A 27,472-nucleotide genomic window follows, 5' to 3' on the forward strand; every position below is an offset into this window, starting at 1 on the left:
AATATGTGTACAGTATTATATAATATTAAGAGATTTTGTCTTTTAATTCCATAATAATTCTCTGCTATGAAGGGAGGGCCAAAAAATTTATGTGGATTTTCCAGGTTGTGGAGGTTCTGAGCCCCTAACCCCCATGATACAGAAGGGATAATTGTACTACCAAGAGCTGCTGTTGGAATCTTCCTGAAATGTGAAATAATGTCATGCTCCCGTCTGACTATTTCAAAATGAATGAAGCCAAGAATATTGAATCTATAGTTTGGAAGCTTCACTGGCTAACTATTAGTTTCCAAATGCCTTTTTAAGATGTTCACTTTTACCAGTAAAACACACTTTATTTCAGTCCCTAATCATATTAAGGATTGCCTTCATATCTTCACGGTGATGTGGCATTTTCAGTAGAAAATCTTCATATTCAGAGTACATTTCCCCTAGAATCTAAGAGCTTAAGGTCTCTTAGGTCACATTGGAGGTTACAAGACCTGCAGTTGGAGGTAACCAAGAGATTTTGTGTCACTTTTAATTTTGTGTTTTATTGTTCCTTGCTCACAAAGGTTTTGTCCCTTAATATTTGTTCCTTGTTTCCTCAGAAAAGAGCAATAGACCCACTTTCCAAAATTCAGCTGCTGAAAATTCAGTAGTGGTGTGGTGCTGTGGGAAGAGAACTGGATTTAGAGTCAGAGAACCTGAGTTTCCAAATCTGACTCTGCTACTTTATAGGAATGTGAACTTGAATAAATCACTTAGCTTCACAGAATTACGGAATTTGGGAATTGTAAAGGTCCCCAGCAATCATCTAGTCCAGCCCAGACACCAAAAATGTCCCTACTATGGGCATGCCTGACAAGTGGCTGTTCTGTCTCCACTTGAAGGATTCCAAGGAGTGGGAGCCCACCACCTCTCAAAGCAGCCCATTTTACTCCATTGTTAGGATGCTCATCTGTGTCTTCCTCTGACTGTGAGTCTAAATTGGCTGGTGTTCCACTTTTCATCCATTGCCCTTGGTTCAGCTCTCTTTAGCCAAAAATGATGTTGGAGTCTCCTTACTGTGACCACTCTTCAAATTCTTGAACCCAGATATCATCACTCTCCTGAGTCAGGCTAAACATGCTCAGTTTCTTCTACCAATCTTCACACGTCAGGGACTCAAGACCGTTTGCACTCCTTTGGACAATGCTCAAAGCTTTGTGCTCTCCCTAAGTGATGATGATCAAGGAACCACCAATGTGGCCTTTAAAACCACAAGTTTGATTGTTGTCCTTTGTTTTCAGAGAGGACCAAAATGACAATACTGTGTTAGAATCAACTTACAATGTGTCTGACTGTGACTGATGAGACCAATACGAGCTTGGAATGTTCTACCATAGGTTGGGCACAAATAGTCCATGTGAACATTCAGAATGGGTTCTCTAAATTAGAGCACCTCATATGGCTTTCGAGCTTTTTCGATTCTGCTTTGCTCATAAAGGACAGCCGCTTCTCTGATGAGGGCGCACCGTGCTAGGCAGTCCTGTGCCAGCATCCACCATTTCACACAATCAGTTCCAAAGCTCTTAAGAGAGACTTTGAGAGTCCTTGTCTCACTCCTGTGAAGTTCTCCATAAAATAGTCTTTTAGGCAAGCATGTGTTTGGCATTCAAATAACATGGCCACCCCATCAGAATTGCATTCTCTACAATAGAGTTTGAATGCTTGGCAGTTTAGCTCAAGAAAGGACCTCAGTGTGAGGAATCTTATCTGCCAGGTGATCTTCAGGATCTTCCTAAGACAATTCAAATGGAAGCAACTCAGTTTCATGGCATGGCACTGGTATACTGCCCAGGTTTCACAGGCATACAACAATGAGGTCAGCACAATGGCTCTGTAGACCTTCAATTTGTTAGTCAGTCTAATACCTCCTCTATCCACACTTTCCTTCAAAGCCTCCCAAACACTGAACTAGCTCTGGCAAAAATGACAGATTTAGTGGGATCTTGGAGTTTAATTAGTCCAATACCTTTTTTTTTTTTTGGCCAGGCAATGGGGTTAAGTGACTTGCCCGGGGTCACACAGCTAGTAAGTGTTATGTGTCTGAGGCTGGATTTGAACTCAGGTCCTCCTTAATCCAGGGCTGATGCAGTATCCACTATGCCACCTAGCTGTCCCTAATACTCTTTTTCTTAACAGATGAGGAAACTGAAGCCCAGAGAAATCACCTGATCCCCAAAGAATTACATCATCAGATACTGAAAGAACTGGCAGGTTTTACTGCTGAGCCACTCTCAATGATATTTGAAGGAACATAGGAAATGGAAGAGATATCATAAAATGAGAGAGGGCAAATGCCCTTATTTTCAAAAAGAGAACACTCTGCAATCCATGGATTGATGAGTTTGACTTTGAATCCTAGGAAAATGCTTTAATGAATGACCAACATCCAGGATGGTATCCTCAATCAGTCAACTAGCATTTATTAAGCACCTACTCTGTGCCAGGCATTGTGCTAAGCACTGCTTCCTCAAGAACAAAGTCACTAGATGACCATTTGACAGGGACATTGTAAAGGGAATTATTGTGTTGAGTCAGAGAATGTATTGGGTCTTGTCTACCATCTCCAACCCCAAATCTGCAGTTTTGATGGACTGTGCATTTAAGTTAAATATTCAAATAATATGCTAGTAAATGGGAATAAAGATGTCCTTATATTCTTCTTCATTCTAGAAATGCAAGCACTGCTAATATTTTCTTAGAGATAAGACCTCCAAAATAGTAAAATCATTGAGTCAGAGAGTTAGAGTTGGAATCTAACCCTACCCTTTCCATTTTTCATGTGAGATCATTGAGGCCCAGAAACTTTGTGACTTTCCATATAGCACAAATGTACTAAGAAATGGCACCTGTATTTGAACCCAGGAAAGTTGACTCCAAATCCAGTGTCCTTGCTTGCCTTTGCATTATACTTCCTAGGCAAATAACTTATCTGTGAGGGACCTAGTCACCAGAGATAGCTTGGAATATTGCAAAGTGATGGAGGTAGAGTCAGAGCGCCTGGGGTGGAATTTTAGCTCTCTCACTTACTAGCAGTTTGACCTCAGGACATGTACTTACTCTTTCTGGGTTTCAGATTCCTCAACTTTAAAACAACGAAATTGGACTAGGTAACCTCTAACTAAGGGCCCTTCCAGCTCCAATCTGCGATACTCCAGTGACCTTCTTTTACTAAGCATATGTGAACTTCTAGTTACATACTGTACTTATGAAATGTAATTGAATTGAAATGAGAGTTTGAATTATGGCATCATCATCATCATTACTAACATTTCTATAGCACTTTAAGCTTTGCGAAGTGCTTTACCAGTATCTCATTTGATTTTCACAACTACCCTAGGAGTCAGGGTTCTGAAAAATATGGTCAGTGGGAAACCATGTCCCTGTTCTGTCTTCCTCTTCCTGAGTTCAGACTTTTAGGACCTGGTGAGAAGCTCCAGCCAAGGACAGCTCACCTATTTCTTGTTATTTCATCTTAAGCTGTGTTGACCACCCTGGAAGGCTTTATTTTTGCTTTGAGAAAAGCTGTCATTTCAGAAAGTGAAACGAAAATGGTTTTTGAGATTGGAGCTTGGGTTTGAGCTACCTTGAAACTCATAGCCTATCGGGGGAAAAAAATGTTTCCTCTAGACTCGCTTTCTCCCCAAATTGCTTCAAAAAAAAGAACAATTTTTCCAGACTCAATGCCCCCACCCACTCCCCAGCTCATAATTCAAGATAAATTTTAGGGCAGACAGAAAATTGTTTTAAATGGCAAATAAATAAATATTAGAAACCTTTCCTTTAGTTGCTATTTTTGCCATTCTTTTTTTTTCATAATCAATTTCTGCTCCTCAACAAATTTCCTTCCCACTGCTATAGCAGGCCTTTGAGAGTACATAGTGGAGGCAATTTCTACATGCTTTTACCCTTGCTTGAATCTGACCAAAGCCATCAAATGAATCCTAATAATTTAGTAAAAAATGAATTTTGCTTCCCTGGACTATAACAGTTAGCCTTAATCTGTAATGAGCATATCTAGGTTGTAATTAAGGAACCTCAACAATACCACTGGCACTGCAGTGCTCCGGGAAAATGCCTAATTTGCGTATGGCTAATGTCAACCTGGTATCTGTCCTCCACATCTGGTGTTCTTTGAAGGGCAGTATGATCACTACCAAGGCACAGTGAGGGAGAAACCCTGTGAAGTAAGTAAAGTACCCTTAGGATGTGTCTGTCAGACACCAAGTCCTTAGAATGAAAAGTGAAAAACATCATTATCCAGATGCTTTGTCTCTCTATCTGGAGGCAGGGATTCTCCACTTTTCATTAGATGTTCTGGAGTCACAAAAATATGGAAAGGAGAAAAATGAGCTGGAAAAAAAAAACATAGTTGAAGATGAGTTAGTAGACAGTGAGAAAGATGAAAAAAGAAAGGAAAAAAGAATTGACAAAAACATTAAAAAGCAAACAAAAACCAAAAATCAGAAGAGGACAGAAGAAGAAGAATTGTGTCACTATTTTTTTTGAAACTGGGGCTCCCTATCTAGCCCAGGCTGGAAGTATGCCAACCGTTCAAGGGCCCTATCCCAATATTCATTGAAATGGAAGCATTCACCTGCACCCTTTGTCTGAGCTGGGCTGATTCCCTCTCCTTCAGCAGTCTGGGAGCCCTCCACTCCTAAAACCCACCACATTTGTGCCAAACTAAATGCAGCCACTTACTCAACTGGCTTTAGCCTTTTTACAACTCAGAGCTCCTGAACTCAGGTGGTGCACCATCATCAGCCTCCTCAGCAGCAGGAGTTAGCAGGCATCCAACAGGGCTAATTGTTGGTACTTTGTCCAGTTTAACATACACAATTTTAAAACAGTGCATAACAGAGGTTCACAGTTTTATACTCCACCCTTTTTAGTTCTTGAAGTATTGAAATGGTGGCATCTACGGTTATCAAGTTCATTATAAAAATGAAAAATACAAAAGTTCATTTGTCAATATATAACGGGGAACCACCTTTTTTTTCCAGAGGGGAGAGGAAAAGGAAGAAGGGAGGAGAGGCATAGAAAGAAAACTAGAAACTCCCCAGATTCAAGTTTAAACAAAATGAATCACAGAAAAATATTGCCGTTGGAAAGGATCTCAAAGACCTTCTTGTTTTGAACAGGTATAAGCTCTGAAACACTTTTGAGAGAGGATCCACTCTTTCTTTGACATTATCAAGATAAAACAACCAAGTTCTTTAATGATGCTCTCATCCTTTACCTGTTTGGTGGTTGCATCAGATAGACACAATTCTAGAGATGTTGGACAGTTCTTGCTAAGAGGTGTGTGTGTGTGTGTGTGTGTGTGTGTGTGTGTGTGTGTGTGTGTGTGTTGTGTGAGTGAGTGATTTGCTCACTTACTATGCACTGAAAATCCATTTGGTCTCACTCATGTTTTTCCACTGAGAATTGCACATACACACTATCTTTGAATGAATGATTCACTGGGATTTCTGAAATTAAATTGGACTATATTGGACCTGACACCATCACAAATTCTCCACAGCCTGCATTAACACATCATTATCTCTGTTCCTTATCACAGCTCTACCTTATCAAACTTCTACTTAACACATATCCCTGCCTGTCTCTAAAACAAATATATAAAACATCCAGAGCCAATGGGTTTTACTTTGAGCCTCTACCACTTCCACATAGATTCCCAAGTTTCCAGTTCTGTAATTCATTCAGCAACCCATAACATCCTAATAAAATAAAAGAAGCAATGTGCCTTGTTCAATTCCACCAGATTAGGCTTCTTAAGGAATAGGTGAGCTCAGGGTTACAGATACTGCTATCCCAATTTGTGTCCTTTTTTGTAGATCGGAAGCTGCCTAAGAGGTTTTACATGCCTCTGTTCATTCTCCCTTGTCTAAAGTCTCCATCAGTGCCAAGAGCCTCTCACTGGGAGTTTGAACTTTCCTTTAATCTAATCCATTTAGAAAATGACTCACCATTTATTGAATAAAGTGGAGAAAATTGATATCTTTTCATTAGGCTGACAAAGTCTTTTTCACTGCTGGCATCTGAAATGTGTTTTCTATTTAAATTTTATTTATATCAATCTTTTCTAGTAGGAGTTGGATTAAAATGAAATACCTCACAATCAGTATGCAGCTTTCCCATTACCACCAAGACTTTGAATACTAGTTTTGCAAACGAACTCAGTACCAACTATTTCTGGGCACAGTTTTATATTTAGGAGCAGGAGTTAAACATAAGTAATATTTGAACATGTCTATAACTATAAAAGGTGATAGTTTTACTTATTAAAAGGAGAAAAAGAGTGCTTAAAGGACATGATTTGGTTGTTGTAAAATCAGTAACAATTCTAGTGGGTTATATATAATAATAATAACATGCATTTATAGAAGACTTCAGAGGTAGCAGGCGAAGTGGATAAAATCTTGGGTTTAGAGTCAGAAAGACCTTGGACTTATTGGCTTTGTGACCCTGAGCAAACCATTTAACATAAATGGTCCTTCAAGCATCTTCCAAGGACTTATCTACCACTCATAGATGGCTTGCCATGTGCTACTGGTCTAGGCAGTTGGCATTGTGGGAGTTTTCTACCTTGATGACATCACAGCTCTTCCTATATTTCTTCAAATTCTTTGAACAGCATATTGTTCCTTCAAAGCACGCACAACAAGCCATTTGGCAGAAATTACATTTAAATCAGCAACATCCACTACATGCCATAAGTTCTAGATAGATACTCCACTTGAATAGAAAAAAGATCACCTCATTAAAAAAAAAAAAGTACAAGTTAACAGGAGAAACTTTCCCCCCTCCAAAAAAAAATATATGACTAAGGAGAGAATTCTGAACCAGATGAGATATGGAGGTGAATATAAAAGATGAGATAGGCAATGCTGACTACAAAAAAAATAATAATAATGATAATGATAATAATAAAGTCTTTGTACAATCAGTATAGATAGAATACAAAGGGAATTTCCCAAGTGGGAGAAAAAACTTTGCAGCAACATACACACCTCATCAAGTTTCATAACAGCCCTCTGAGGTAGGCAAGAAATACCATAGAATCATAGATCTAAGGATGGAAGACACCTCAGAAGTCACTTAGCCCAACATTCTCCTTTTGAAGATAAGGAAAGTGAGACCTAGAGAGGTCAAGTCACTTGCCCAAGGTAACACAGGTAAGAAATGACAAACCCAAGATCTGAGCCCAGGTTCCAAAGGACCATATTTTATAGATGAAGGAACTAAGGTTAGACAAAATTAAGCTATTTGTCTAAAGTCACATAGCTACTAAGTTGCAGATCCAGAAATGCAGCCCATGTTTTCTCACTGTTTTGAAAACTCTTTCTACTTCTCCTTACTGTCTCTCCTACAATCTAATGATATCCTTATAAACCCTTTTATGTTTTAGAAGAAGAAAGGACATGGCTCCTCATACTGCTCCAAAGAACCATTTCTCAGAGTGGGGGTACACACACAGGGAGTCTTCCATTGACAGAAAAGAAAGGTTCCTAAAAAGCTAACTAGAAAGCAAGATTACCTTTCAGGAATCTGATTTTTCCAGTGACGTGTTGTAAAATCAGAAGCAGTTCTGTCCTCCCCCCACTGTCGCTCAACCGCCTAACCGTATTGTTGTCACTACTGCCAAAATCAATATCATTGTTTCAACCAAATCAGGGCAGAAGTAGCCACATCATTATTCTACAACACAAACCTTAAGAAGAGAGGAGCAGGACAAAGTAGTTAACATTCCAAGTATGAAAAAAGGAGTATGCAGGTTTAAACTACGTGACCATTTGCAAGACACTTTACCTTTCTAAGGCTCACCTTTCTGCAACTGTAAAATGGGGGGAACAATGCCTGTAGTACCAATTTCACAGAGCTGACTCATGGGAGATAATTTTGGAAAGGGTTCTATGTTTATATTTATATAAAGCCATATGTAAGTAACTGGGGCAACCAGGTGGTGCAGTGGATAGAGTGCCAGGACTGGAGTCAGCAAAACTCACCTTCCTGAGTTCAAATCTGGCCTGACATACTTACTAGCTGTGTGATCTTGGGCAGGTCACTTAACCTCACTTGCCTCAGTTTCCTCATCTGTAAAATGAGCTGGAGAAGGAAATGGCAAACTATTCTAGTATCATAGCCAAGAAAACCCCAAATGGAGCCATGAAGAGCCAGACATGATTGAACAATGACTGAAAACATAAATAATGGTTATCATTAAAGGATGCAGAGGAAATTTAGCTAATGCTTTATAAATTTAGAAACCGCAAAATCTCATACCATGCATTGCCTTACATCAGAAATCCCTATGTATAGATCCATTAAAAAGAATGGTTAGAGTTGTTAAAATGGAAGCTCCTTGAGTTCAGAGTCTATTTCACTTTTTCTTTGTATTCCTAACATTTAGCACAATGCCTAGAACATTGTTGACACATTGTGAACATTTCTTTATTGATTGGTTGATTGATTCAAACATTTTGATCTTAGAATTTTAAGAACATGGATCAGGACCTTAGGAAGTCATCTAATCCAATGACTTCATTTCATTAATGAGGAATCAGTGAGCCCAAAAAATAGCACCAAGGTGGGAATTGGTAGTGTCAAGACTAACCCAGGTTCTTTGATTACAAAATCAATGCTCTGAGGAAATGACTTCTTTTTCCTAAAAGTATACGATCAGATTGCCCAGAATTGGTAAGAAAACACATGATAAATGCAGTTTTGATTCTGTGTGCTGCCCAGTCATCATTTACGTATCATTTTTTTTTAAACTTTTCTGTAACAGAGGTGACATTAGCAAGATTCAATATTTTTCCTTCTGGCTCTGCTCCCATATTGACGTCAAAAGTGTCCAGGGCAATCTGTGTAGGGCTTTGTATCTAAAAGGAGAATCCTGTAGTTCTTATAAAAGAGTAATATACTTGCCCAGGGTTTGAGCCTCCTTGCTCTTTAAGAAATCTCTGAATAGCCCACCCATCTGGAGAAAGCAAAGTTCACTTAATCCTCCAACTCAACACAGCTTGAGAATTGTTAACACTAGTCAGTTCAATTGTCACCTGTGGTTTCCTTGGGAGTGGGAAAAGTCAGCTATGGGCCTACAAGGAAACTGCAGCTCATTCTGCAACAAAGAAAATACTACAGTAAACAGGGATTAAAGGTCAGGATTTATTTTATCTACAGAAGACCCTAGGAACTAGCTCCTTTACTCCATTGCCTGGGGTTTTGGGTAAGCTTATCCAAATTCTTATCTTTCCCATTTGCCCTGACAAAATGTTAATACAGGGGCAATTATTTTAGGGTTGGTAAAAGAGATTATAATAAGGCATTTTGTATGGAGCCATAGCAGCTCTTCTGAGGATGTGCTCTCAGTACACTTGGCAGTCAGAAAGTTGCTGCGGCTTCTGGTCTCAGTGTTATATCAGGTAACCCTAAAGAATAAATATGGTTTCTAGTACCCTGGCTCATGAGCCCATAAGGACAGTCAGCAAGAATACTCAGAGATGAGAGTTGGAGTGTCTTGTTTGTGGAACAACCAGGGGGCCAGTGCCACTGGATGAAAGAGTGTATGTTGGGGACTAAGGTGTAAGGAGACTGGAAAGGTAGGAGAGTTGGGCTTTGAATGCCAAATAGAGCATTTTGTAATTGATCCTGAAGGCCATAGGAAGCCACTGGAGTTCAAAAGAGTAGAAGAGGGGAATGATTGGACTTGTGTTTTAGAAAAATCACCTTAGTGAATCAATGGAGAATGAATTTAAGCGGGGAGAGACCTGAAACTGATAGATCTACCAGCAAGCTATTGCAATGATTGAAGTCTGAGATGATGAGGATCCATACTATACCAAGGCAGTGTCAAAGGAGAGAAGGGGTGTACTAAAGAGATGTTGTAAAGGTGAAAATGACGGGCCTTGGCAACAGCTTGGATATTGGGGATGAGAAATAGTGAGGCTTTGAGGATTACTCCTAGGTTATGAGCCTGAGAGGACTGGGAGAATGATATTGCCCTCTACAGTAATTGGGAACATAGGACGGGGAAATATATTCTATTCTGGGTATATTGAGTCACAGATGTCTCCTGAACATCTAGTTTTAGATGTCTGAAAGGCAGTTAGAGATGTGAGACTGGAGGTCAGAGAGTTTGGGGCAGGAGAGGTAGATTTGAGAATCAACAGCATAGAGATAGTAATTAAATCCATAATAGCTGATGAGATGCCAAGTGAAGTAGTAGGGTGAGAGAAGAAAAGAGGGTGTGATCTGGAAGGGGATCCAGCAAAGGAGATAGAAATAGAGGTTAGATAGGTAGGAGAACCAGGAGATAGTGGTCTCCCCAAAAACCAGGGAGAAGAAAACATCAAAGAGGAGAAAGTGATCGACAGCGTCAAAGCTGCAGAAGGGTCAAGGAGAATAAGAATTGAGAGCAGGATATAAGATTTGGCAGCTAAGAGAGCATTAGCAACTTGGGAGAGAGCAGTCTCAGTAAAATTTTAAGATTGGAAGCCAAATTATAGGAGGTTAAGAAGAAAGTGAGAGGAAAGAAAGCGAAAGTACCTATTGTAGATGACTGAGTAGTTTAACTACAAAGGGCAGAAGAGAAATAGAATAATCTTTTATAGGGATTGAAAAATCAAATAAGGCTTTTTTCAGGGTTGGGAAGAGATGGGCATGATTGTAGGCAGTAGGGAAGAAGCCAGCAGACAGGGAGAGATTGAAAATAAATGACAGATAAGAGATGGCAGAGGGGGCAATCCGTTGGAGGAGCTGGGATGGAGTGGAGTCCCTTGAATAGGTACAGGGCTTAGAATTGGTAAGGGATGAGGCCACTTCATCATGTGATATTGATGAAGGAGGAAAGAGAGGCAGAAGGCACCCAAGAGATAGGAGATGAGGAAGAGAGGAGAAGAGGGAAGTCATGGTGAGTAGCCTCAATTTTGTTCTATAAAATATCAGGCCAAGTTCTCAGCTGAGAGTTGGGGTAAAGGGAGCTACAGGAGGTTTGAGAAGGGATGAAAGGTTTAGAAAAGCCTCTGTAGAGATAAGATAGTGAATTGATAAGGGAGGCATACCAGGATTGCCTAGCAGTAGTGAGGGCCTAGGCAGAACTGCTGCATGATTTTTCTCCATCTTCATTCAGTAGCATACATGTAGGAGCAAAAGCAGCAAATGGTGAGAATGATCCAAGGCTGAGGCTTGGCTGGGCATAATCAGTGACATATGGGCTGAGGGATTCAAGAGAGGAAGACGGAATAGAATTGAATTGGTTCACCAAGGGGTCAAGATGAGGAAAGTGGCTAATGCAGAGGAAATAGCCTGGGAGAGACCTGGCGGGGGGGGGTCAAGAGAGTGGAAGTCGTGGTACAGAAAAAGAGTAGAGTTTGTAACAGAAGGCAAAGAGACAGGTAAAAAGCCAATAGATTATAAACAGGTAACGGGATTCCAAAATTCTTGAACTTAGAGGTGGTACATTTGTTCATGATGGCAAGATCAAGGGTATGATCATTTTTGTGTGTGGCTGAGGTGGAGGTGGGGGGAATAGTTCACACAAGGAGAGTAGGTTGAGGAACTGAATGGTTAGAGTGTTTGAGGGATAATCAGTATATGTGTTAAAGTCCCCTAGCACAAGGGCAGGAATTGGGGAGAAGAGTAAATAAATTACGAGTTACATATCAAATGATAGACAGACAGAGTAACAGATATATTTGGATCATAGCTTTAGAGGCATAAGGGACTTTGAGATCATCAAGTGTAGAGATTCTTAACCTGGGGATCACGAGTTTATACACATACATACACACGTGCATACATATACACACACATATATGCACACATACATATACATAATATAGGAAACTATTTCATATTCTTGGCTCCATTGTAACCTTATATATTTTATCTTGTACATTTAAAATATTCTGAGGATGAGTCTGTCTATTGATTTCAGCTTACTGCCAAAGGGGCCCATAATACAAAGATGGGTAAGAACACCTGATCTAGTCCACTTTACAATGAAGTTAAGTGACTTCCCCAGGGGTCACAGAGTTAATAAGAAACAGACCAAGAATTCGAACCCAGGACATCAGACTCTAAATTCTGCACTCTTTCTATTGTGTCAATCATACAAAAAGTAAATTGGAGAGGAAGAACACTAGTTCCTGTGGGAATCTAGAGAAATCTCCTACAAGAAGGTGGCACTTTAGTTAGAACTTGAATGGAAATAAGTGTTCCTGAAAGCAGACCCAAAGAGGAGGGATGGCACTACTTTCATGAGAAACAACCTAGGTAAAGGCATGAAGGTAAGACACTGAATGTCATATACAAGGAATGGGAAGTAGGTCAATTTGGTTAGAAGCTAAGGTAAATTAGGAGTTAACAGCGGCTGATAAAAATTGTCAATTATGTATATAACTGAACAATGACAATACAACTACCTTGTATTAAAAATGTGGCATCATTTATTTACTAAACAGAATTAGAGAATTATTCTAATGGAAAGAAATTATGTAAGAAAAAATGGTTATATATGAGGAAAGCACAATTATGTGGTGAGAAAAGCTTGAATTTGGAGTCAGACAACCTAGATTTGAATCTTGGCTGTACCACTCCCAACATGTATAGCCTTAGGCAAATCTCTTAACTCCTCCTGGCCTCAGTTTCCCTATCAGTAAAATAAGGGGGTTGGGCTAGATGACCTCTGGAGTCCTTTCCGGCTCTGTGAGCCAAGAAATGAACTCAATTCACAGGTTATAGATAAGAGTCACATCATCACATTACATTTACAAGACCCACTTCTGATATTCTCTTGGGGAGGTCGTGCACAGGTCTGAAATATTTTTATTATTAGATTTTCCTCCCCTGTGAATCAGTGAATCTTCAAATCCTTGCATTAAAGGTGGCTCACAGATTTCACAAAACTTCCTCTCCTTCAGCCTACATTTCCATTTAGTAACTAGTTGTGTTAAAAAGAGACAGAGGCTACTTTGTTAGCTTGCAACAAAGAGAACTGAATCTGAGAGGTCAAGGAGCAGTAACAAGAAAAGAGAGCAGGCTCTGTACCTGTCAGAAGAAGGCAAAGTCACTTTTTATAAAACTGACCTCACTGGCAGGAGCAGTTCATTTTCCACGTGCTTCAGTGGAAAATTCTCCATTGATAGAGCTCTCCATTGGAGGGATGCTGGCAAAGGTAATTCTTCCCCCACCCCTCAACCTCCCCAAGACCAGAGGGCTTTATTGCTGGTGATTTCATTGAGTGGGACTGGGATATTTATAACTGAATGATAACCAAAAAAAAAATGTTTTCTATATTACTCTATGGAGGAAGGGGGATTCCGATATAAAAAAAATGATAACACAGACCCTTAAGAGTATACTCTACTTCACAGGTTCCCAGAGTGGGTGATACTGACCCCTGAAGGGTGCTGGAACAACTGGGGGAGTAGTCTCAGGTGCAAGTTGGGGGGGTATTGAATAAAAATAAGGGAGCAGTGGAAGCATAAGGAAAGAAAAGAAGAAAATTTTGAACAACCATTTGTACATGTGTCATCTGTTATGAACAGAGTTAACATCATAGTGATTACATTATTTTCAAATAGACACACAAAATACAAGTTATAAATGATCAGTGGTCAAGTCTCCAACAGGTCTTAACAAGCAAGTGTTGGCAGGTGAGCAGTGTTGTGAATTGTTGGGAAGTCCAGAATGTATTGGCAGGAGTATGTGCATGCAATGACTTGTTTACAATATAATACTATACAATTACATGATGCAATGTTGCAAAGTCAATATAAACACTTTTTAATTTTCTGATTAGTTTTCTCTGACACCTCATTTTCAACATTGTTAAAGAATGCTAGTATTCACCAGATCACAGATTCAGAGTTCGAATAGCAGCCTTAGAGACCAAGTCCCATCCCCTCATTTTTCATGGAATGAAATTAAGCTCAAAGAGGTCAAATAACTTGCTCAGGGTAAAACAGCTATCAAGTGTTAAAGCCAGAATTAAAACTCAGTCTCTGTGACTCCACATTCAGAGCTTTTCCCCTAAATCAGCCCATGGAGTCAATAATTCAACACATTTATTACCCTACTGTGTATGAAGTATACTTACTTATTGGGGAGTCTACAAAAGAGAAGACACATCCCTTCAACCCCCTCCCATTATCACAGTGCTTGACTTAGAGTAAACACTTTCATTAGATGTTTTCTATATCTCTCTGTGGAGGGAGGGGGGTTCCGATATCAGATTCTTCCTTGTGATTATTTGTGCAAGTGCCATATTGGAGATACAATTAAAGAGCTTTGATTGGGGGGAAGTATACAGTACTAGGAGCATAAATATATAGTGGGAAGGGCCTTTAGAGGACATCTAGTCTGATCTACTCTTTTTACAGATGAGGGAACTGAAACTCAGAAATGAAGCATTTGTCCAATGTCCCAAAGTGGGAGAGTTGAGATTTAAACCCCACTCCTCTGACTCCAAATCCAGCATGGTTTGAACATGAGTCAAATTACAGAGGACAGAAATACTCTTCCTGAAGGCTTCATGGGAGAGGTAGACTTTTGTCCAGACCTTAAAGAATAGGTGGGTAATATTTTGACAGGCAGAAGATTGGGTGAGGATACTCTGGGCAGAGGGATTAGTATCATCCAAGAGAGAAGGACAAGAAAACATAGGATATGGTGTGAAACTCTTTTTTTAAAAAAATTTATTTTGACTTATCAACAATCACTTCCATATGCTTTTGAGTTTAAAATTTTTCTCCCCCTTCCTCCCTACTACCCTCCCCAAGACAGCACACAATCTGATATACGCTATACGTTTACGTTCCTATTAAACATATTTTCACATTAGTGAAGTTGTGAGTAAAAATTAAAACCAACAGGAGGAACTATTAGAAAGAGGAAACAAAACTCAACCAAAGAGAAAAAAAATGGTAGCGATCTAACTTCCATAGTTCTTTCTTTGGATGTGGATAGCATTTTCCATCACAAGGCCTCTGGAGATGTCTCAGATCCTTGTAATGCTGAGAAGAGTCAAGTTTATCAATATTAGTCATCGCACAATGTGGCTCTTATTGTGCACAAAGTTCTCTTAGTTCTGCTCACTTCACTCAGCATCAGACCATACAAGTCTTTCCAGGTTTTTCTGAAGTCAGCCTGTTCATCATTTCTTACAGCACAATAGTATTCCATCACATTCATATACCACAACTTGTTCAGCCATTCCCCAATTGATGGGCATCCTCTCAATTTCCAATTCTTTGCCACCACAAAAAGAGCTGCTATGAATATTTTTGTACATGTGGGTCCTTTTCCCATTTGTATGATCTCTTTGGGATATAGCCCTAGAAGTGCTGTTTCTGGATCAAAGGGTATGCACATTTTTATAGCCCTTTGGGCATAGTTCCAAATTGTTCTCCAAAATGGTTGGATCATTTCACAACTCCACCAACAAGGCATTAGTGTTCCAATCTTTCCACATCTTCTCCAACATTTATCGTTTTCCTGTTTTGTCATGTTGGCCAATCTGATAGGTGTGATGTGGTACCTCAGAGTTGTTTTGATTTGCATTTCTCTAATCAATAATGATTTAGAGCATTTTTTCATATGACTATAGATGGCTTTAATTTCTTCATCTGAGAACTGTCTGTTCATATCCTTTGACCATTTATCAATTGGGGAATGGCTTGTATTCTCATAAATTTGTCTTAATTCTCTATATATTTTAGAAATGAGGCCCTTATCAGAGAGACTGGTTGTAAAAATTCATTCCCAATTTTCTACCTTCTTTCAAATCTTAGTTGCATTGGCTTTGTTTGTGCAAAAACTTTTCAATTTAATGTAATCAGAATTATCCATTTTGCTTTTCATAATGTTCTCCATATCCTGTTTGGTCATGAATTCTTCTGTTCTCCATAGATCTGATAGGTAAACTATTCCTTGTTCTCCCAGTTTACTTATAGTATCAGCCTTTATATCTAAGTCATGAACCCATTTTGACTTTATTTTGGTATACGGTATGAGATTTGGGTCTATGCCTAGTTTCTGCCATTCTCTTTCCCAGTTTTCCCAGTAGTTTTTTTCAAAGAGTGGGTTCTTATCCCAGAAGCTGGGGTCTTTGGGTTTATCAAATAATAGATTACTATAGTCATTGACTACTGTGTGTCACATATTTAACCTATTCCACTGATCCACCACTCTATTTCTTAGCCAGTACCAGGCAGTTTTGATGATTGCTGCTTTATAATACAATTTAAGATCTGGAAGAAGCTCTTTTAAGTAGAGCATAGAGGAAAAACTGAGGGAGAAATGGGAGCCAAAGCTAAACGATTGGGTGAGATGAGATGCAGGAGGGCCTCGAATGCCAGGCTAGTTTAATTTCTATGATGTAACCCATTAGAATTCACTTACATTTTTGAGCACGATAATGGGACAATTAGATCTGTAGTTTATTAATCAGCAATAATATACAAAGAGGTTTGGAGTGAGAAGAGACTAAAGGTGAAAAGCCTACTAAGTCTAAATGAGTGATGAGTGAGTGATTTTGACCATGGGAGTAGAAGCATAGATCTGAAGTTAAAAGGTCCCTTAAAATCAAGTAAGTTCAAATCCTTCATTTTACAGATAAGGAAAATGAGATCCAGGGAGGTGACTTCCTGAAAGTCACATAGGCCTCAATCATCAGATGCAAGATTTAACTCAAGATTTCCAACTCAGGAGCCTGTGTTCCTTCCACTGTAACATGTTACCAAGTCAATGTCAGTGGAGCCAAGTCATTTTAGAAGGATTTGGGGGAGAGTGTTGTTGTGAATCAAAAGAAGTAGAAGAAAGGAGCCAGTGATTCCAGAGGGCAAAAATGAGGAGAAAGATCATAAGGGTGGTAGAAGCGGGACTGTGAGAAGGGTGGCTATCAGCCTATGCAAAGACAAAAAGGAGATGAAATGCCTTGCTTGAGGAATAAGAAGGCTAATATGTGTGGAGTAATGGGAACCACCTTTCAGAATATGTTGGAGCTAGAATGTGAAGGGTTATAATGGAACTTGTACTTTATTCCATAGGCAGTAGGGACCTTCAGAAGCATCCTGAGTAAGAGTACTACAGACTTTATTTACATGATACAGTGTACAGAGATAGAATAGATAGGATGGCATGAATTATTGGATGAGGAGATGATAAAGAGACAGAAGTAAAGAATGACTACCAGTTTCAAACTTGGAAAACTGGCCAAAACAAACCAAAAAAAAAAAAATCCCAACAACAACAACAAGAAGTTAGCAGGAGCTTTGTGCGAGGGGAACCTGGAAAGGGTAGAGTGGGGGTGGGAGGGTAAGATAAGATTTGTTTTGGACATATTGAGTTCAAGGTCCTACATAGAAAAGATAAGGTCAGAAGGTTTTTTTAATCTGTGTATATACTGGTGGGAGCGAAGGTGGGAGTGGGTGGAGAGAAAAGGCAGAGAATGGTCCAGGCTTTTAATATCAAAAGTTTAGTGAGACACTGCCTCCATGACTACAGATTAGCAATGACCTCAGATCCTCTGGACTCTAAGACCAACATACTTTTGCATATATTTACATGCATATGCATTTGTAGATAGATATGCATACATATGTATATATAACATATATATGTATGTCTATATATACATACATATATATATTATATATACATATATAAAACATGATGTAGTGACAAAATATTAGATTTGGGAACAAAAAGACCTGGGTTCAAGTCTCACCTGAAGGAACTCCTTAGTATTTATCCAAAGTGAAAAGAGAACAGGATTTGGAATGGGGTAGAGAGTTGTTTCAAATCCTGACTCTGGCATCTCTGTTAAGTCACTTCCCTTCTCTGATTCTCAGTTTCTGCATTTGTGAAATGAAGGGTTCAAACTAGGTCTCCACCAAAACCCCTTCAGTTCTAGATCTGTGATCTATTTTTTTTTTTTTGGTTAGGCAACGGGGTTAAGTGACTTGCCCAGGGTCACACAGCTAGTAAGTGTTATGTGTCTGAGTCTGAATTTGAACTCAGGTCCTCTTGAATTCAGGGCCAGTGCTCTATCCACTGTACCACCTAGCTGCCCCTAGATCAATGATCTATTAAGGTATAAAGGGGTTGCAATCTTTATTGGTGGGGGGTATTCATCTAATCAGGATTTCCTTTGACAAAATCACAGATTAGTCATATGTGTGTTTGTATATATTTAAAAGGCACACAAGTAAGCCAAGTTCTATAGTAATGATTTTCTGGGATTGTAGCTCTGGCCTACTTTAAAATCCATAAATAAGAAATGATTACTAAAGAAATTCTGATGTTGCTAAGACTTTGAGCTTCTGTGTTTGAGAGATGGGAAAAAGCCACATACCTACTTTGATTGAAACTGTAGAAATGGCTTATCAGAAGCCACTACATTTTGTGTTTGTGGGTTTGGTACTCTGTCTTTTGACACCACTTTTTAAAGTTTATCATTCAAGGAATGCACTGAACAGAAATATGACAGATTCACTTTGAGGGCAATTACTATACTTTCCCTACCTGGGGCTCATACGTGGAGAAGATAGGCTTATCTGCTTGGAAGAGCAAGCAACTGTCATTTCCCATAGCTGGAAAGAACTAATAAAAGGCATGTGATATAAATAGCCAATCATCCAACCAATGAACATTTATTATATTAAGTGTTTACTCTGTGCCAAGCATTGAGCAAAGTACTAGAGATACACACACACACACAAAAAGTGAAAATTGTCACTGTCTTCAAAGAGCTTACATTCTGAGGGGGAGAGAGCTGTTCACATAAAAAGGATATATGAAAAAAGTCCTCAAACTTTATCAAGAAAAGCACATGTTGTCACATAACATTTCCCACAATGAGGAGATGTTGAATTCGTCACTGCTTGATGAAGTCTGACAACATGATTACATTTTCATTGATGGGCTTGTAAATGAAAAGCCCATCTCTTAATAAGATTTACTCCTCTAGTAACTAAAGATGAAGAGGACCTGGTGTCTTTTCAAAATCCATTTGCCTTAGGAAGAAATAAAGTTGTGGTCCAGATGAGTTGTAATCACAATTCATTCTCTCTCTCTCTCTCTCTCTCTCTCTCTCTCTCTCTCTCTCTCTCTCTCCCCCTCTCTCCCCCTCCCTCCCTCCCTCTGTCTCCCTCCCTCCCTCCCTTTCTCTTTCCCTTCCTCCTCCTCCTCCTTCCCTCCCTTTCTTTCTCCCTCTCTCTAGCTTCCATAGTGATTGGAAAATGGTGGTGTGAGATGGAGCCATGTCTTGAAGGAGAAGAATGTAAGACTCTTCCTGATAACTCTGGATGGATGTGTGCAACTGGCAATAAGATCAAGACCACACGAGTAAGTGGGTTTGTTGTGATTTATGTGCCAAAGTACACCAGGACATGCACAGATGGCTGACTACTTGTATGTAGGTCCCATAGATGTGTTCCAAGAAAGACCCAAACAGGTGAGGAGTGTTGATGACTCAGAAGTCTGATATTCCAGAGGCCCCGTGTCATATATCTATCATCAAACTATACCCAAACTCTCAGTACATTGAGCAAGAAAAAGCTGCCTTTCCTGACTTGCTTTCAGATTAAAAAGGAACATGAAAGGATGAGATAATTATTTAATTAATTCAACCAACATATCTTTATACTTTGCTCAAATTAAGTCCATAAAACAACAAGGAGCTGTTCTAAATTGTCCAGATGAGTGCTTAACCATTCCACTACAGACTCTAGTCATTCATTCATTCATTCATTCATTCAATCATCAAGGACCATGATGTGGTACAGTGAATAGAATATTGTACTAGGAGCTGAGAAGACATTGGTTCAGCTTCTACCACTGACACTTACTAGCTTTGTGACTCTGGGGATGTATCTCACCTTGTTTCCTCATCTGTAAAATTGGGTTAACAATAATACATTCTTCCAGGGTTGTGAGGGTCAAATAAAATAATATGTAAAACTCTTTGCAAACTTTAAAGCACTGTATAAATGCTAGCTATTACTAATTCAACAAGCATTTATAAAGTATCTACAGAACTCCAGGCATCATGCAAAGAGCTGGAGGTGCAAAGACAAAAATGAAAATGGTCCTGACCTTCAAGAAAACGTTGCCACACTTTCCTGAAGTCTGTTAAAGCTGTAGTAAAATCTTTTGTAATTTTTTTAACTGAAACACCTTTTATGAAAAGTTAATAACTTAATTTCCTCATTCTTAACATTTCAGACTTTTTTCATATATTGAATTCTCTTAAAGCAGGGACCACCTGTAGAAGTATCAGCTGGTTTTTACCTCTGCCACCACCACACTACCATGCCTAGAATGCAGTCTCCTTGGGGGAAGGAAATTGTTTCATTTCTTGTCTTTGTGCCCCCAGCACCAAGCTTAGCACTTAATTAATGCTTCTTGATTTATTGGTCAATTGATTAAGTGACTTAAAGGGACTACTTTATTGGTCTTCCTATATCCAGTGCCTAGCTTCGTGTTTGGTACATAGCAATGTGCTTAATAAATGCACGTTAAAATGAATTCAATCGAAGTGAATTGGTGTTTACATCAATATGTCAAGGATCTATGAGTCCATAGGTACAGAAATTTCCTCCACCAACTCAGAACTAAATCCAACTCTACCTTAATGAATGGGTCTATTAATAGAGTTGTCTAAAGCTTCGACAAGTTAAGTGACCCATCCATGGCTGCACAGGCAATATCAGGCAGAATATCAACATAGGTCTCTGAGAGTCCAAGTCCAGAACCCTATCCACCAAAATAGTAGCTCAACTTTTTTTACCTCTTCCCAATTTTTTTAACTTTTTGTGAAGCCTAATTAAATGATTATGCTCTATTCAGCCAACTCTACTATTACTTAGAAATGCTAAATCAACTTGAAAAAGAAAAAAAAATTGAAGCTGCAGTCAACAAGAGTGATTTGGGGAGAGAAGGGAAGAGGACAAGGGAAGGCCTTCAGACAATTGTCCAGTTGGGCAGCTCCATTCCCACACCTTCACTTCACTTTATGCCATGTCCACAAAAGACTTCAGAGCCAACACAACCTCATTAGCATTCACCCATAGACTCTCCTGCAGCTCAGTATGGACTATTTTATTTCATTTAAATGAGATACCTACTGAGCAAAGTGCTCAGAAATGAGAACCATTCCCGTTGCCAGACCACAGGAACCATTTTAATTAGCTGCAGCAGGGTGGATTCTGGGGCTCCCTTTGGTTACATTTGACTTGGAAACAATTTTCCTAAAAATCCAAGGATAGCTCTATAAAGTGATTTTGTTTAAACTCCCATCATTTGTGACTTCTTTGCCACCACTTTATCCCCAGTAGGTTTGGAGGTTTTGATTTGTTTTGTAATCACTCTGTTGCTCTTTTTATTGCCAAATACCTGTTTTCTTCCATGTTTGAAAATAGGAATCTATCATCTTTTATTAAAAAAATAAATAGATTAAGGAGTAGAAAGAACATTTAGGCCAGATATCAGAAGATCCAGCATTTTAGTCTTTACTCTGCTCTGTGAACATTGCCTCACTGGGCCTCAGTTTTTTTCATTTGTGAAAGGAGAGGGTTCAACCTGAAGACTCCTAGCTTTAATATTCTGGGATTCTATGAAGCTTTTGAAGCCATTCAGGAGTATGGTAATGAGGAACTGTACCTAGGAGGTGGTAATGGGAAGTGAGACTAAGGGATCAGTAGAATGGGTCTTCCCACTCCCTCCTTCCACCCATCCCTCACAGCTCTGCCATACTTATCTTCCATATATAAAGATCTGGTTGTGCTATATCTCTGCAGAAAACTCCATGGCTCCCTACTGAATATAGTATTAATTTTAAGCTCCATGACATTCAAAGCTGGAAATAATCTGGTGCTACTCTCATGTTACTCTTTTCCATGTAATTTACAGCACAGCCAAACTTCACTAATTACCATCCCCCATCTATTGCCAGTGTGATCACCTCTGTGCCTTTGTTGACCTTAATCCCTACTTGTCTATTTGATTCCAGCTCATTCTTCAAAATCCACTTCAAATGTCACCTCTCTCAAGCAACATTTTTTGATACCCCCATGGTTGATCATCTTCCCCCTTAGGTATTGTGAAATTACATAGTTAACTCTTGTGGCCTTACTCTAATGTTTTCAAACTTTTTATTATTATAGATATTTAGATACCTGTCAGGTCTCACCATTAAGCTAAAGACTCCAAGAGAACCAGGGACTATGTCTTAACTAAACTGTGTATCTTCCCCAGCAATACCGTGTAATAAATACTTAATAATTATCTATTGAATGTGAAATCCAAAACAATGCAAACTATTTCATAATGGAAACAAGTGAAATTCTCCAAAGCACCAAATAGAACAATATATCAGTCACATGAAAAAATCCTGAGTTGATTTTTATAGTTTATATTATTTAATGTTATTATATATTCTTGTTTTATACATAATTATATATCATCTATTATTGTATTGTATATAATTATATATTCTATATTATTAACATATTATGCAGTTTATATTATTTCAATCAATCAAGAATTTATTAAGGGTCTACTATATTCCAGGAGCCATGAGAAAACAAATGAAACAACCCCCTTATCTCAAGGATCTTAGTTCTATCAAGGCTGCCAAATCCATATATAAGTACAGAATAAATAGAAAAGAAATCCAAATTACTTAAACATATGGTAATCAAAGATATTGGACAGCTACATGGCACACTGACTGAAGCACTGGACCTGGAGTCAGGAAAACCTGAGTTCAAATCCAGCCTTAGACACTTACTAGCTGTGTGACCCTGGACAAGTAATTTACCCCTGTTTGCCTCAGTTTCCTCATCTGTAAAATGAGTTGGAGAAGAAAATGGCAAAGCACTCCAATATCATTGCCAAGAAAACCCAAAAGGGGTTACTAAGAGGCAGACACCACTAAAAACAATTACATAAAAGAAAGATATTGCATTAGCAATTTAAAGGGGATAAGGAAAGGTTTCTTACATCTTGCAAGCAATGTAAGTAAAAATATTTATGTGTGTTGCGTCCATGTGTCTTTTTACATATATATTTACCTGACCTCAGTAGAATGCCTTGTAAAGTCATCCCCGGACCAAAAGTCCTAAGTTTGAAGCCTAGCACTCTCCTTTATTATTTGTGCGATGTGGGACAGCTCACCTAATCTCTCTGAGCATGTTAGCAAACATTGATACACAGAAGAACATTCCAAAGATGGTGATAAGGATGGTAAAGAACTGATCTGAGATCATCTGAGGGGACTGGGAATTTTCCTTTGGGAGACCTTAGGGGACCATCAGCACCTTCGCTCAGATTTTGCCTTACTGGTGAGTAAGGGCTTGGAACCCTACCTTCTCCATAGTTCCCCGTGATCATTCAGTCCATTCCAGCTGTAAAAAAAAAACCCACTTCCAAGCAAATTCTGCTGCCAGTACAGGATTGTAGGTTGAAGGACCACTTGTTCGGCTGTATAGTGGATTATTATCATTCCAAAATAAGTTAGACTACATGGCCTCTGAGGTCCATTCCATCCCTAAAGTTCTATAGCTCTGCAATGCTCATTTTCTTTAGCTATTGAACATAGATAAAATAATACAAATATGGCAGCCAATTCCATTTCTTGAACATAAAATGTTAATATTTAACCCAGCTCAGTCTTCTTCACTATCTAGAGTTTCTTTAATTTCTTTTTCATTAATAGGAGACTAGCTTAATAAAATATTGAGTAGACATGATTTACAATGGAGCTTTGGGGTATGCTTTAATTTACTGTGTATTCTTTTTTCCTCATTTACTTTATCAACAACAGCAACATGGTGGGCTAGGGACTTCAAAATCAACCTCTCTAATGTATCTCCTCTTCTCCCCCTCTCCCTCCCACATGGACAATACATTTATTTAAGCACTTAACTCTATGCCAGGCAGTGTGCTAAATGCTGGACTATGTCAAACACTCTAAATGCTGGGGATATAAAAATAAAAGTGAAACAAGACTAATACTGATACTAACTACTAATAGTAGCAATATTAATACTAAAAATATTTATACATTAGGTGAAGTGAGAATAATGATCGCTAACACTTTTATAGCGCCCTAAGGTTTACAAGGCACTTACACATAACATCTCATTTAATTCTCAAGACAACCCCGTGAGGTAGATGCTACATTATCCCCATTGCATATATGAAGAAATAAAGTCTAAGACAGGTTAAGTGACTTGCAGGTTCATGCAGCCATTTAGTATCCAAGAAAGGATTTGAATCCAGATCTAGCTCTCTAATAACTACATCATACTACCTCTCATAAATAAGTGGTATAGTGGACAGAATGCTGGGCCTGGAGTCAGGAAGACCTCAGTTCAAATGCAGCTTCAGACACTTACTAGATATATGATCCTGGATAAGTCACTTAACCTCTGTTTGCCTAAATTCCTCAGCTGTAAAACAGTTGTGAGGATCAAATGAGACAATATCTATGAAATGCTCAGCACTGTACCTGGCAGATAGTAAGTAGTATATAAATGTTTATTCCTTTCCCTAACCTAATGAAAATTCAGATTCTTTGCCCAGATCAATTTCTTGTACAAAGTAGGCACTCTGCACATTTTCAGGGGATGTTGCTGAATGAGTTGAACCATCAAAATACAACCTAAGTAATTCCTTCACTCTCTGGGTGGGGTGATGGTAGGGAGGGGATGGTGGATGAGATGTGCCACCAAGATATCACTCAGTACTATGAATCCAATGATTGTCTCATCTTCTTACTGGTCTTCTTAAATATACACCAAACCCTAGTAGAATGACAAAGAACAAATATGGCCTGAGTAAGAACAGGTCACTCCAGTCTTAACCTCTTTTCCTTTATTGGCAGGATTAGTAAACTAGTAGAGAAGGTAAATATAGTTTTTTTTCTAGATATTAGAAAAGCTTTTAATAAGGTTTCTAACGGTATTCTTGTGGAGGAAATGGAGAGGTATGTGAAAACCCTTTAAATTCTTGAAGACAGCTTTCATGGCCAACCCTCCTCATCTTCTCTTCTTCTCAACTAATCCTCCAACAGCATAGTTGAGAGGCCATTCACCATCTTGATCACTCTTCAGCTTATAATTGCCCTTCTAAAAGGTGAGCACCTAGAGCTGATTACAACACTCCGCATATGCCCAAGGCAGAGTATAAAGGGACTGCAATCTTGCTAATAATCACCCAGGCAGTACAAGAAGCTCATCAAGGATGTGGGCAATATTTGGTAAATAACAATATTACCCCATTAAAATTAATTAATCTCTTTACTCTTATTTCTTGCATGTATATGAGTGGTAAACTCTATAATCTATTGCATTTAATATTGAACAGGGAATATGGGAAGGTTTCTTAAAAGCCAAGGAATATGGGGAACAAAATGGTTGGGAACTTTGTTCTATGCCACTCTTAAAGCAGCCTAAGTTTGTATTAGCTTTCTCAGTGGCCATATAACCCTCTTGAGTCATATGAGGTTTGCAGTTAACAAAAATCCCTGGATGCTTTCCACATGAATTGTTGTCTGAGCACACCTCCCCCTCTTGTGAAGTACATTTTTTTCAACCCATGTTTAGGACTTCACATTTATTACTCTTAAATTTCTCCATATTGGATTTGTCCCAATGGTCTAGCCTGTCAAGATCTTCTTTAATCATGACTGAAAAACTCAGGGACAGCTTCTTGAGTCACTTCTGCAACATAGCACAAGCTTTCTCCTTTGGTCCTTTCACCCAGGACCAGAGTAACGATAACAACAGTAGCTAACATTTATACAGCCCTTTAAAGTTTGCAAAAGGCTGCAATAGATTTTCTCATTTGCCTCACACAGCAGTCTTGTTAAAGCTCCCAAGAGGTACAACTTACCACAAAGTCTCACTTTCTTATACAATCATAGATTATTTATGATAATTTACTCTTTTTTTGAATCAATTTCAGATTCATCCAAGGAATTAACGGACCCACTCTTTGGATGTAGTGAAGTGAAGCCACCACTACATAGGAAACAACATGTTTTAAAAATTCAAACCATCTGAAGCATTTTCAAGCCAAATGGATTTCTTATTTGCACTTTGACTGGTTACCAGCTGATCACAGTGCTGTCACTGTGTGTAACGAAATGTCCCATGGGGAAAACACCCAGAGTTTTGGCAGCGTGGCAGAAGAAAACATGGAAGTTTTGGGGTTTTGTGATTATGAAGTATGAACAACTATCTTATAATTTGGAGCTACAGTTTACTTTCTACCATTTAAAAATATATATAATATTTTGAAATATAACATATTCTCTTCAAGAAACAAACAGTACCACACGCCAATGCAGCTTACATACCATGTTTTTTTGTTGTTTGGGGGGTTTTGGTTGGTTTGCTTCTTTTTTTTTTTCCTAATGGGATGGAAGACCTTTGGAGAGATCTAGCAATCACACCAAAATTGTCAACAGTACGTGGTCTCCCGGAATTCAAGGAAGCACCAAGATTCTTCATCAAAAGCTTCCTTCTGCTTCTACTCAATCACTCAAGGAAATCCATGGTTGTCTTTTCTTGTGTTCTGAAGGCTTTCTCCCTTGTGCAATACTAGCATGCTGGCTTTGCTCTCGTAACCATACTTTGTATTCAATTGATATATGATGACAGTTCTTAACCTCTTCGAGGAAAATATTTTTAGAATTATTAGCTACTCCACTAAGGAGACAATGAAGATTCTCAAGGAAGTGGCTATGGGATGCTCTTAGGACTCAGGCAGAGTTGGGGTGGATCATGGTTTCTCTTCTTCATGATGCCGTGTAAATACAATGTCTAAAGACTTTGTAGAGCTGTCCTCGTCTGCAGTAAAATTCCTCTAACTCCAGAGTGGGCCATCATTTACTCCATGCTGTGGCTGAATTCCACATCCTATCGTGGCATTCTACTTTTTGATAAGATTTGGAACTGCTTTCTTTGGAGGGTTTGGGGCATGGGGCATAATTCCAGGCTAGGAAAAGTTAGGGAACAAAAACATCTTCATTATTCATGGCATGAGCAAAGGTTAACCAAACCTCTGAAAGTGCAAAGTATTTTCTGTCAAATCCAAATGAACCCTATTTATAAAATGTGCTATCGGTTTTGACTTTAACCTCCCTAATCTGCTTTAACCTAGGCCATGGTAATAGTTCAGTTTAAGGTCTGGAAATCAGTAAATACCTTCTGTCAGAAGTTTTTCCCTTCACCCTTCTGTGCGTCACATTTTGAGAATCAAAAGTTTCTATGATAACAGCACTCTTCCAACCAATACCATGTAGTATCAGATCTCATTTTCTGTAGGCTTTGGACAGCATGCCCATTCTGTGACATATAGCATGGAATGGTGGATGGAGGGCCAGCTCTAGAGACAGGAAGACCTGAGTTCAAGTCCCATTTCT

General features: G+C 38.9%; 1 protein-coding gene across 2 annotated transcripts in view; it reads left to right on the forward strand.

The window, feature by feature from the left end:
- Nucleotides 1–26,922, forward strand: part of TAFA1 (TAFA chemokine like family member 1) — a 515,546-nt gene extending 488,624 nt beyond the window's left edge. For both annotated transcript variants that reach the window (XM_078152141.1, XM_021007590.2), the window contains exons 4-5: nucleotides 19,262–19,386; nucleotides 26,011–26,922. In XM_078152141.1, the coding sequence (XP_078008267.1) occupies nucleotides 19,262–19,386; nucleotides 26,011–26,028 (143 nt within the window). In that variant the 3' untranslated portion in view covers nucleotides 26,029–26,922. The remainder of the gene's footprint in view (nucleotides 1–19,261; nucleotides 19,387–26,010) is intronic.
- The last annotated feature ends 550 nt before the right edge of the window (nucleotides 26,923–27,472 follow it).

Source organism: Phascolarctos cinereus, unplaced genomic scaffold (genome assembly GCF_003287225.1).
Source record: "Phascolarctos cinereus isolate Bilbo 61053 unplaced genomic scaffold, phaCin_HiC Scaffold_4;HRSCAF=312, whole genome shotgun sequence".
Lineage (NCBI taxonomy): Eukaryota > Metazoa > Chordata > Mammalia > Diprotodontia > Phascolarctidae > Phascolarctos > Phascolarctos cinereus.